A 12866-nucleotide genomic window follows, 5' to 3' on the forward strand; every position below is an offset into this window, starting at 1 on the left:
CAGATGGCCAGTCTTTTAGAACGACCCGAGACGGCGATGCCCAAGAGTTCGGGCAGAGGGCTGCTGTTAGTTCCTGCTGCGACATCACTTACATATCCATCGATGACGGTGCCAAGGACTCAAAGATATGATATCGTTGTACGCTACAGTGTAAGTACAAATACTGCTGTATTAGTTACCATTGATGGATTGATGAAAGTACTGACATAAATCAATTTTTTTGATATCAGTATGTATACAATCCTGAACTCAGATATGAAAATATGTTATGCAAAAGAGTTGACATTTGGGCTCAGTGCAAAAGGGATTAAGAAGCATCGTTTCAGGTAACATATAGTACTTTAAGGGTACCATGGCAACAGTCGGAATACTGAGGGGCTGCAGCTTCCTGCAGCCAAGCTGCATAGGACTTGTGCTTTGGATTTGAAAGTTTATTTATTTATATTTATTTTTACAGACACCCTCTATTTCTAGCAACAACCGGCTATCCCTATCAGCACCTGGCAACACCATCTCCTACAGCTGTGCTGGGAGCGGGAGCATTCTGGAGCCTCCGCAACTCACCTTTGATTTAAGTGAAACTACAAACCTGAGTGAGTTTTTGTATGAACTGTAAATGTGGTTTGTCACACTGACATCAGCGTTGGGCCAGTAAAACTCCCTTTTGGGAAGATGATAGGCCTACCACTATTTTTTTTTGGTACCTCTAAGGTGATGGAGAGCGATACCAATTTAATATTTTCACCTTCTTAGTTACAATTAGTCGTCCACCAGACCACCTTTAAAACTAATTTTGGTTGTCCGAACAGAAATTTGCTCGTCTTGGGGAGCACAACATTAAATATTTTCCCTCCGTGAGTCATTACCAGTAATCATCGAAGGCTTATCAATTGAAGTGGCTGGATTACCAAGTCTAGCACACTGACCATTAAGTTGACATTAGGGTCGACAAACAACACTAATTGACAGATAGTAAGTGGTGCACAAATAAAACAGCGTAGAAAGTCAAATCAACAAATTTGATTTTCAAATAACTGCTTAAAGTTTAGGTAGTGATAGCCACCACTTACTCTTTTATGTCTTTAACATCTTCTTTCCTCGTTTCGAGGAATATAAATGAATATTTATCAACCATAATTGTTTGATGCAAAATAAGTTATGAGGTATTTTGTCAGTCGTTTCACTCTTTTAGTTAAATAATATCTGACCGATGAAATCTGAACGTTTGAAGCAAGTGTTCTGTGATATCATCAGTACCCTACGGAAGGAATTTAATCAGTTTACTTTAGTTTCATTATCTCGAAAAGAAGTGTTCGCTTACGCACTGCGTCAAAAGCAGGACAGACAGGCTGCGTAGGATGTAATTTTTTTTTTGTGTGCAGTGCTGTTTCACGCTGCTGTTGAGCGGAGATAATCTCTGTTGTTTGTTATCTATTCAGCCTTGCTGTAGGGGATTCTTTAGCACTGCAATTTTTTTTTACATACTATGTAATATTTTTTATGACTATTGAGTGCCTATCAGAGGTTCAGTAATTTCATTCATTGGTCATTTCCATTGAAAGAATATATTAAGGTTTTTAAAAAACCTTTTCCTTCTCGTTGTTTAACAATTCACGAAATGTACAATGAATAGACATGTATAAATACAGAGAAATGTTTCAGGGGCATGTGTGAAAAGTTTAAATTTCACTTAAAACTCTATGTTTGACATAACAGGTGCTGTCAGCATTGGTCAAGCCTGCTTGGCTGCTGGAATAGTTTACGAACCAAATTTTACGGCCGGTGCCAGCCTTGGGAGTGGTCTAGCTATAGATACGGTAAGTTGAGACAATTCACCTTGTATTTTATTCTTACCAGTTTTAAAAATGAAATATTTGTGATATTAATTTAAGGTATTCTACTTTTTCCAGTACTTTGGACTTGTTCTCCCTAGAGAAACTGCAGATCGACTTTTGGTAGCCTTGAACAGTAAACACAATTTTTCATCACTTTTAGTCCAACTTTAGTAATTATATGATATCTTTGATAGGTTTCTCAACACTTTGATGCATAGACACTGTTTGAACATCAATCTTCATTACATGCAAATTGGATTTTTAACTTTTTTTGAAATTTAAATTTTTTTGAAATTTTATTATTTTATTATTTTATAATTTTATAATTTTATAATTTTATAATTTTATAATTTTATAATTTTATAATTTTATAATTTTATAATTTTATAATTTTATAATTTTATAATTTTATAATTTTATAATTTTATAATTTTATAATTTTATAATTTTATAATTTTATAATTTTATAATTTTTTTTTATTATTATATTTTTGTACTTCAAAGAACTTAAACTATTTGGAAGGACGCTTGACTAGCCAAGCTTTTGAATTATAAGCTGTTATCGGTTGTTAGTATTAAATATTTGTGAAGATCTATGTCGAAACTCATAACAGTTGCATGGGGCAACCGTTGAGTTTTTGTCAGAACGACACATTGTGAACCAGTCCTGTATCATCAAAACAATATATTTTAATATTTATATAATTTTGGTTAATTGTTTGTTGTTTCAGTTTGTGTTTCTACCAGTCTTGGCAGACCTGTCTGTGTATGCTGAGAGTGGTAATGAGAGCTTATTTATAGAGAGTTGTTGGGAAGATGCGAAGGTTACCGATGGCGTGCTTCGAAGCGAGGGAAACTGTTCAAAGGTTGAATTTGCAGTTATGGCTGAGCTGTATAATGGTGCTATAGGTAAATATAACTGTGCCTATTATACCAATACACCCAGTAGTTGGGACAATTTCTTTTCTTGTACTTTAACTCTCATCTCCCGCTTCAAAGCACTCATACTGACAGTATGAGCAGTATGAATACCATGTTTCTATCGGAGAAAGGTTAGGAACTGTTTGTACTGTCAGTATAGGTGCTTTGAAGCATGATATGAGAGGACAGTATAGAGTGGTATCAGCATTAGGAAATTGTCCGAACTAGCCGACCAGTATTGTTTATATGAATATTCATTACCCTTAATTATTCGTATGTGTCATACTACTTTCATATGATTGTTTACTTTCTTCTCAAAACCCTCTGATATCTGGAGATTAACTTTGCTTGTCAGTCTTATAAATTCTGAAAAGAGCAAAGAAACAGGATTCAGTCGCGTAGCTCTTTGGTCACTGGTTTAGTATTTTTAAATTATTTTTAAATTATTATTTTTTTAAATTTGTTCATGTCCTAGTCAGTATCCATTTTCCATTTCATTCACTTATATACACATCAGCAGTACTTTCTCTTGAAGTCCTTTAAGTGCTACTTTCTGGCTTGTATCCAATGAAATTAGTGTGTGACCCCTGGTTTACACAGTATGCAAGGTGTAGTGACTTCTGACTAACACACTAAACCAGAGAAATAGCTGTAAAGGGACGGCCACCAACTAAGGGCTGGACAACTCAATTGGCATTCGAGTGTAAGACATGTAATCCTGAGTTCACTACTTTAGATCCGGCTCTAGGCAAACTTTTCTTTGCTTTTTTATGCAAATTTTTTCATATCATAATACAGTCAACTTTCCATTGTTCATTTACTCATATCTTAAAATTCTTGATGATCAGATGAGTACCTGCATGTTCTTATTGTACTGCATCAATAACTGCTAGGAAATGGCTAACAAAATCTTGCTAGATATTAAGATTCTTATTCCGAGGGCATGAAATTGGGCACAAAAAGAAAAAAGAATTTTGCCTTGGGAGAGGTTTTAGGCTTTTAGGTTTTATAACAAAAAGTAAGTCTTATTACTCTTTCCCTTCAGGATGTACGTGTAACGTAAGTGGATCCAGCAACTCGTCCACGTGTGACCCTCTCGGAGGTCAGTGCGACTGTCTCCCCGGTGTGAGTGGACGGGAATGCGACTATTGCTCTGCTTATCATTATGATTTTATGCCAGGAGTCGGTTGTCAAGGTAAGTCTTACAGTCAAGTTTGACTATCTCTTAGATTTTAGTCAACGACAGAATCGGGGAGAGTTGTTGACGTTTGGACAATGTTCCTACTTTAAAACCGTTGGGGCTTGTTTGTTGTAAATTAAATATGGCGGTGCTTCCATAAGAAGGGGATTGCACAGAGGAGGGAAAAGAACATAAGTGTACCTCAAAAGAGGGGAAGCAAAGAGTTGGACCTTCTTGCCCGACACACCCCTTATGACAGACTGAAATCTAATAAAGAAAAAAACGTTTGGAAGAAAGAAAAAAGGCTCATAAGAATCACATACAAAGTTTGAGGTAATGAAGGTTAACTTGCATGAAAGCAGTCATGAAAATGTTGAGGGATATTTTTTGCACCATCAATGCATACGCTCTCTTGTTCGCAGTCTTTGCAGTTCCAGCACAATATAGAAGTATAAAATAAAAGAGATGGGTGCTAGTGGAGGGGTGGTGGGTTGGAGGGGGTGTGAGTGAAACCACTATATGATGGATGTGCTTAGTTTACAAGCTAAGGAGGCAAGGGAAGGAGGAGGTGAAGTGAATGGACATATTTATGCCAGCAACTGGAAAAGATATTTCAGAATGGGACCCCTCAATGCTCTAAGAACTGGTTACTTCCCACTTCAAGATGGACATAACTAGGTTGGGTATTAGAAGGTTAAGAGAGAAGGGAGTGAAGAAATGGAAAAATGGGAAGACAATTGACACAGGTCATATCTTACTGCAAATTACAAATGATTGGTAATTTATAAAACAATTGCAGTAGATATTGATCCACAGCAAAATCCATCTATTCCTTTGAAATGTCATGATTAATGTACAATTTCTTTTAAGATGTGAATTAAAATTTAGATGAAAGTCTTATTGCAGACACGTAAATCAATTTGGCAGGATTGAAACATTTCGTCGCTTCAGGCTTAACTCTTTCTGACTCTTTGAATCGTACTAAGTCCTGTGTAATGTTTTGACCTCAGAGAGTCATTAAGCATTTTATTACTTTCAGATGAGTGAGTGCCAAAGAAACATGTCAACCATAACATTTGTCTCCTGTTTTATAATAGATATTTTTGCAGATTCTTTTTCTGCTACTGTGTCATATGATTCTGAAATGTTTTATCCAATTGTTACATAATATGTCCAAACAAAGCCACATCTGTAAAATGAACCCTAGTGTCCTACTTTCATCTACTCTTTAATTCATCATTTCCAATCGTATAGCATGCAACTGTGATCCGTTCGGTTCTCAAGAGCAGAGCTGTTACCTGAGTGGTGGAGTCTGCGATTGCAAGGCTAATGTAACGGGAGACAAATGCGATCAGTGCTTACCAGAGCATTATGGTCTTACCTCTGGTAAGTAGATTGAATCTCTCATATCAAGTACCAGGTATCAAGTACCAGGTATCAAGTACAATATAACGACTACCATATATGAGATTTCGTCATGGAATTTCCCAACTTTTACATTTATGGGGGGTTTGATGATGGTCATTATTTCTGTGGAGCTTGTTCTTCTAACCAAAACTGTTTGAAATGAGTTGGCAACTGTATGACTTCTGCTAACAGTAGATGTTACTACTTACATATTGTACAGGCCTAAGCTGTAGCCTATTCTATCCAATTATGTCCAGTGTTAACTTAATGATGACTGCTACTTTTGTAAGATTGCCATGGCAACTGTTTGAAGAATCTGGTTTAAGGCTGTCTTACTCTAACTTTGAAAAGTATTCCTGTTCCTATGTTGACAGAAGAAAATACTCCAGTATGTTTTAATAGGAATTTAGCATTTAGAAGAGGCAAATTTATGTCAGGTATACATCTGCTGGGAATGTCTAGAATCATATGCAGGGAATTGTCTTAGTTTGGTTTAAAATTAGAAGGTGGGTTCTGAACCTTACTGGATGTTTTCTGCATATCTTGTGGTTTGTTTAACTATGTCATTGAGCACCCTTCTTAAAGTCTTCCATTTTCCCTTTATCAATATATTATGAAATTTTGAGGAGAAAGGATTATTTACCTCAAATTTTTTGTAGGTCCCTAACTGAAACCTGGCACTTGGCTTTATGCTGTAAACCCCCAGCCCCCCTCCCCACCTTGTCAGGCTTGGCTGTCAGTAATCTAGATATTCTACTGTTACATTCAGAGTATTAATTGATAGGGTAATTAACTAACATCACAAAATAATGATTTCTTTCCCTCTTTTATATACACAGGTACAGGATGTGCTCCATGTCTGTGTGAGCCTTTGTACTCCCTTCATAACCAGTGTAACCAGACAGGTCAATGCGATTGCAAACCTGGAGTTTCTGGATTGACTTGCTCTACCTGCCTTACTGGGTAAGTTGTTCTCTTTGGTCCCTATTCGCTTGTGAAAGAGCACAGTCAAGGCCTCTCAATTGATAAAGTTTTATCTGGCCCAGATATGGATGCAATAAAATTTAACCAGATAAAATTTTATATGGGCCATAGGAAACTTCATTTTATATCAAGTTATATGTGCCCAATTTTTTATCTGGCCAGATATAAATTCCAGATCTGGCCCAGATTGAAATTCCAGATCTGGGCCCGATCTGGATTTTTATATCTGGCCCAGATCTGGGATTTTGGTAAGGGAAGTTAGATTCAAAACCTTGATGGTCATAATTTGCCAAAATTAGACTGCAGACCTTGTTTACACCTTATTTTGATGTATCACTCTTGAACAGAGATTTTTCATCCTAGCAGTGTAGAATAGTCATGTTAAACTTTAGATGTGATAAGCCATGTGTATACCTATTTTGCAAGGAAAAGAGCAACACTGAATATCACTCATTTATCTCTCTTAAATTTCAAGTGCCTCTCCCCTTGTCAAACGATTCTAAAAATAGACCAACTACATATATTACCTGCTTCATTATCATGAAGAGCATTATATTTTGAAAAGGGGAAAAAAAAAATGACATTAAAAAAAACAACTTATTTTTCTTAAAATTTCTTGTTCATGCCAACTGAATTATATTTAAGATTCATAAATTGCGATAAATGAAGTATTTTCGGTGACACTTTTTTGAATAAACAGGTTCTTTAATCTCACAAGCGAGGGATGTCAGGAGTGCCTGTGTAATCCTCTCGGAAGCCGGGACGGAATTTGCAGATTGGACGGTCAGTGCGATTGTTTGGAAGCAGCTGTGGGGTTGAAATGCGACACTTGTCCAGATAGTAAGTACCTTGTATTTGGTAGATTCAGTCGAAAAAGTCACCATCCATTGACTGATGCAGTTTTCTAAACCTGAAAATAACATCGTTAAGATAAATGTGTTGGGGAAAGATATTTATCTTTCATTGAGCAAAGATTTGTGTCAAACTTACTGATCTATGTTTGTTGAGTTTAAAAGATAGAGAGAAGCTAATTATTCTTGGAATAGAGTACAATAATCAGTCCCACCCAGTTCAGACAAATGGTTAATAAACTGTACTTTCATGTTCTGCTTTAAAGCACTCGTACTGACAGTATGAGCAGTATATATCTTGGTTTTTTATCAGATGAAGGTTATGAACTGTTTGTACTGTCAGTACCAGTGCTTTGAAGCATGATATGAGAGGACAGTATAGAGTGGTATTAGCATTAGAATCAGATAAAGGTTAGGAACTGTTCATACTGTCAGTACGAGTGCTTAGAAGCCTGATATCAGAGTACAGTATTGAGTGGTATTAACACTGGGAAATTGTCCCAGTTTGCAGTCAAATGTCCAATGTGTGTAATATAAACTTGTCCATTGCCACAAAATTTCAACTGTTTATCAACTACTTTGACATTTCATATTCATTTTTGATTCTTAACAATTTGTGATGATATCCTTCTATTAATTCTGTGATATTTCCAAACAGACACTTACAGTTTTGGCCCGTACAGCGAGCGAGGCTGCTTGGATTGTATTTGCTCAGGCCATTCGGTCAACTGCAGTATGGCCGCAAATTGGTACACTCACACTCTCAGCAGTAGTTGGTCTTTATTTGCCTTTGATCTATCGCCCGAGTGGACGGGACAGACAGGGTCAGGTGATACTGTCCTCATCAACACCAGACCCATCTTGGATGTCCTAAATCCTAGGTAGGTCATCATGGTAAAAAAACATCCAAAGGGGCAAAAAATATACAGAAATATGATAAAATATGAAATGTTTTGTGTCACTGGTTGGCCAGTGGTTGGTATTATGGATTATTCAAGCTGCAAGTTGTATTTCATTTCTATAAGTAAGTGTAAACAGACAAAATAATACCACAAACAAGGTAACGTTAAAGGTAAATTTTAGTAGATGTTGAGTTCATTATTTCTGACTTTTCACTAATGTTTTACTTATGCACCTTGATTTTGGTATTAAATTTTTTCTTCCACTGAAAAATGTCTCCCAGTCTGCTCTTGTGAGACATTCTGGATCCAGCAATGAGGACTCCCCTCATGGAGTGTTTTTTTTCTGATTAATCAGGTGCGTATCCAGGGGGGGGGCGTTGGGGGCACGCGCCCCCCGGGTAAGGAAAAGAGGAGAGAAAAAAAGAGAAGAAAAAAGGGAAAAGGAGGGGAAAAAGAAAAGGAGGAGAGGAAGGAAGGGAAAAGAAAAAGAAAAAAGAGAGAAAAAGGAGAAAAGGAGGGAGTAGAAGAGAGCCAAGACCTCGGGAAGAGAAAGAGGAACAGTCATAATTACAGCGCTGATCCCTATTATATACACAGGGTAGCCAGTGACAGATCAAGGATTACGGAGGGGTGTGCGCCTCACCTTACACCGACAACTCCATTTTTGACGTTTCCATTTTCCCTCTCTCACTCTATATAAATACTATAAATGGTCTATCATAACGCGTGTGTGTATGGACACCTTAAACAATTGTACAATTGTGCTATATGGAACCAACTGTGGCTGGTCTTGAACTCGACCGAGTCGTCGGGGAATATGACGCTTTTCGGGAAGGGGGAGACCGCCCCCCCCCCCGAGCAAATTTTCTTTATGACATCGCTAGTAATTTCAAAATAGACAATGCTTAGATGCAACTTACAAGGCCTGGCAAGTGTCATTTCCAGCGATCTGGGAGGCATTTTCGGCCAAAATTTTTCTTGTACGCTTCGCGCCAACTCATGGTGGCACTTCGCTTAGATAGTTTGCCTACAGGCTTCGCCCTTCCCTTGGCAATTACTCGCTATACGCCTGTTCGAATTTGTAAAGCAAAGAGCAGATATAACATCATATCAGTGAGCATTGAAATGCATGTTCCACGATGAACAGCCTCAAAAACTGTCTATGTGTGTAGTTAAAGGCGTAGGAGCCCAATCGGATTTGGGGGCTGTAATGACTTGCCCGAAAAAAAAGCCAAATTTTTTTCGCGTTCAACATATCGATGCCAATATCATATAAGCAAGTATCGGTCGTTACATTGCATGGCATCGTGTGCCTTACGGTCCGTGAAAGTTGCACAGTATACCGCTGGATGCTAATGTAAGCAACGAAATGTCTGATGTAGATGGAGAAAAAGCATACAGATCCATTTATGTCAAAACTCTCTTTTACAGTAGTAATGTCGGCCAAGCCGAGAACTTTATTTTAAATACCAAGGAGATAATTTTTAAGCTATTCATTGCTATTTATTTTTCTTTCAGTAGGTGCCCGAAAAAAATTGGTTGCGGGGGGGGGGGCTGCAGCCCCCGCCTCCTACGGGACCTACGCCTATGTGTGTAGTGTTCGGTTTCGATAAACCTGATATCGGAAATATCTGCTATTTTTCATTTCCTTCAACCAAGTTTTATAATACCATTATAAGAGGTTTTAATATTTCTACACCAATAAATTAACTGTGTCTGAATTTTCGAAAATTTCCTCACCAACATTCTTCATCATACTTTCCTCTACTCGTGCAATTTTGACCTGTCTGTTAGGGGTTGAAGGAGGTTTTTCTATATTGATTGTCCATAGATTGAATTTTGTGCAACATTATGGGTATGTTTTGAAGTGATTTTATTCACGAGAAATGTGAATTTTCAAATTCTCAACAAATAATGGGCTTAAAACCTTGAAAAGTGGGGCTTTCGGATATTGTGGGCCGTGACGTAGAATCACCTACAAAAGCAATGATCCATAGGACATGCAATGAGGTCAAACATGATGTGTGACTGGTTACAATCTTCAAAAAGGTTATGGATGGAAGAAAACTTTTGGGAAATACTTGGTTCTCAGGCAAAAGTGTACATCTGGTTGGTCATTTTCAAGCCCGAGAAGTGCCATTTCCGGTGATCTGGGGGGTATCAAAACCAGAAATTTTCTTGTACGCTGCGTGCCAACTGATGGTGGCGCTCCGCTTAGATGGTAATTCGCGCCCCCGGGTTAGAAAATCCTGGATACGCGCCTGTTAATGTTTGACATTATAAAGACTTTGAAGATTTGAATGTTCTGGTGATTATTTTCACCACTTATTGAACAAAAAAACTTAGACTCGCTTCCTTGATTCTTATGTGAAATTTAGGTTATGAAAAACTAACAACAGCAGCAAGTTGCAGTTTTATTGCTTCTTAAAGTAAAAACCAGAGCACTTGGTTATTCTTGGAGGTAGCCCCTTTGCGTCGTTCTGTACTATTGATAAAAGAAGTTAATGTTATCCCCAAACTTAGATATGTTACCCTGGTAACGTGAAGACAATAGCAAACTATAACGCATAGGTTTATATATAAGCCATGCTAGGTCTTGGTACATACGTGCTTCATTCATTAGGTACTGTTAGGAACTTACAGATTGAAAAACAAAAAAGAAGATGTTAAGAGACTGCTTATCCACTGTAAACTAACAGCCAGTGTAGGTAAATATACAAAAAGATGACCAGAGGTTTCGATCCTAACACAATCTCTGTCAAAGTTGACTTGTAATATAAACAGACTAAGAATGCTGTATAAATAGACATATGGACAGACAACTAACTTGGACCTCTGTTAGGAACTATCTTGTAAGAGTTACATTAGCATTATTTTATCTTAACTCTGTCTTATTTTATCGTAACTCAGGCTGTATTCTGTGTGTGTTTTTGTCCCTTCTGTTACTGTTACTGTTACTTGTCATTTAGCCTCTGAAGAAGATCCTGCTAGGATCGAAACGTCAGGCCAACTTACTTTTACACATATCTTAACGTTGAACAGATTCGTTCTGGAGCTGGAAGGTCGAGACGCGGAGGAAGACCTGTTTTTCGTTTCACCGGACGTCTATCGAGGTGATCTCCGTACTGCGTATGGTCAGGTGCTACATTTCGTCCTGAGTCAAACTACGGTGGAAAATCAAAGCAGATTCTTAGATGGAGATGTATTCCTCTACGGTCTGTATTCAGAGGAACCTTTGGTTACAGGACTACCAAGTAATCCCAGTTTAGAGGAAACTCCATATTCGGTGAGAACTATCACGATTTACATTCATTTGGTATTTTGAATTGCAGTTGTGTGGACATGGCATTTGATTCAATCAAGTTTATCCATGCGAAGCTTTGCATACAAATTGTATTCCTAAATTGTCACCATAGCATTAGGAATATTCATTTTTCTCCAGGAAAATCAGGACATATTGTTAAGCCTGCAAGATCCATTTTAACAGGAGAATTTCAGCACCTACAGTTACTGTCGTAAATATATTTGCGTAATTTGCATATTAGATTTGGGACAAACGTTCATGAGCAGAAGTACAGAGTTTCTGACATTTGATTATTATGAGGACAGAACTATGACATTTTCTTCTTGAGGCCATTTTGGTGTTTGAATTTAAAAAAATCCGTCTATTTATTATTTCAATCCTAAGTTTACATTTCTTGTCTGATATTTTAGCTTAAATTGGTGTTAATCTTTTATCACAATTTCTACACTTTGTACTTTTTGGCCAAAAAATTCAATGTGTAATATAAGTGGAAACAATTACCACACTAGCTGCAGCTGTTGCATCTGTAAGAAGGGTTAAAACATGGGAAAACTTTTAAGTTGATCTCATTAATTCTGTTTACTTTGATCTGCAGTTCAAGTTACACGAAAGGTACTGGAGGATTGGCAATATGTCGGGAAAACAACCGGATATGGTCGACATGTTCCGAGTCCTGTCGGCTCTGGATCAGATTAAAATCAGGGGAAAATATACACAGGTACAATCGCCAAATAATCATCTTCATAGGCATATGAAGGGGGCCGGAGGGTTGGGGGGGGGAAGCATTCGGGAAGCTGCCCTCTTCATTTTCAAAGTTGGGGGTAGGTCGGGGCAGGGGGGTTAGGCAGGATGAGTTAGTTTGATATGAAAAGGCTTAATATTGTGGAATCTGAAAATACTTGAAATTCTTTGATACAATGTCGAAACGTTGATTTGTTTCTGGACTTTAATGGGAAAAGATTTTGGAGCAAAATGAAATAAGACTTGAAAGTGTTTGAGATGTAATAATAGTAATATGAACCACTAATCTGTCATTGAAACTGATCAAAATGAGAATGTTGTTGTAAACATGTTGATTTGCTATGTGTCAACAGTTTTGGCTACCAGAGAAGATGAGTTTGTACATTAAGATAGACTGGGCTTTTGTCCTGTACGGGTCTCCTGGGAAGACTCATAAAGAAATGGTTAGGTCGCAAATTCATCTCCTCAAAATAAACTGTAGTAGTTTTAAAGATTCTTTTATTTTTATATTATGTATATGATATGCAAATTAACTGTTCAGTTGCATGTGTATGGTTAAGCAATCATATGTTTCTTTGTTATGCTAGACATTCTCTTTTGCTCGTATAACACTCATTATGTTCATAAAATTCTTCTCCCTCATATACGTCTTGAGTTTATGTAGACCTTATGTACCTCAGTTTTCTTTTATGGCTGGACCATGCTGTGTCTCATATGCTACATTTGATCTCAGTTAGAAAA

At 37.4% G+C, this 12866-nt stretch overlaps 1 protein-coding gene across 1 annotated transcript in view; it reads left to right on the forward strand.

Moving 5' to 3' along the window:
* The window catches only part of LOC139963481 (laminin subunit alpha-3-like), a 41426-nt gene that overhangs the window by 11338 nt on the left and 17222 nt on the right, over positions 1–12866 (forward strand). The window contains exons 9-19 of the mRNA XM_071964293.1: positions 4–150; positions 458–593; positions 1717–1817; positions 2567–2744; positions 3802–3951; positions 5191–5322; positions 6183–6306; positions 7028–7167; positions 7837–8059; positions 11123–11366; positions 11980–12102. Of these exons, the coding sequence (XP_071820394.1) occupies positions 4–150; positions 458–593; positions 1717–1817; positions 2567–2744; positions 3802–3951; positions 5191–5322; positions 6183–6306; positions 7028–7167; positions 7837–8059; positions 11123–11366; positions 11980–12102 (1698 nt within the window). The remainder of the gene's footprint in view (positions 1–3; positions 151–457; positions 594–1716; positions 1818–2566; positions 2745–3801; positions 3952–5190; positions 5323–6182; positions 6307–7027; positions 7168–7836; positions 8060–11122; positions 11367–11979; positions 12103–12866) is intronic.

Source organism: Apostichopus japonicus, chromosome 22 (assembly GCF_037975245.1).
Source record: "Apostichopus japonicus isolate 1M-3 chromosome 22, ASM3797524v1, whole genome shotgun sequence".
NCBI lineage: Eukaryota > Metazoa > Echinodermata > Holothuroidea > Aspidochirotida > Stichopodidae > Apostichopus > Apostichopus japonicus.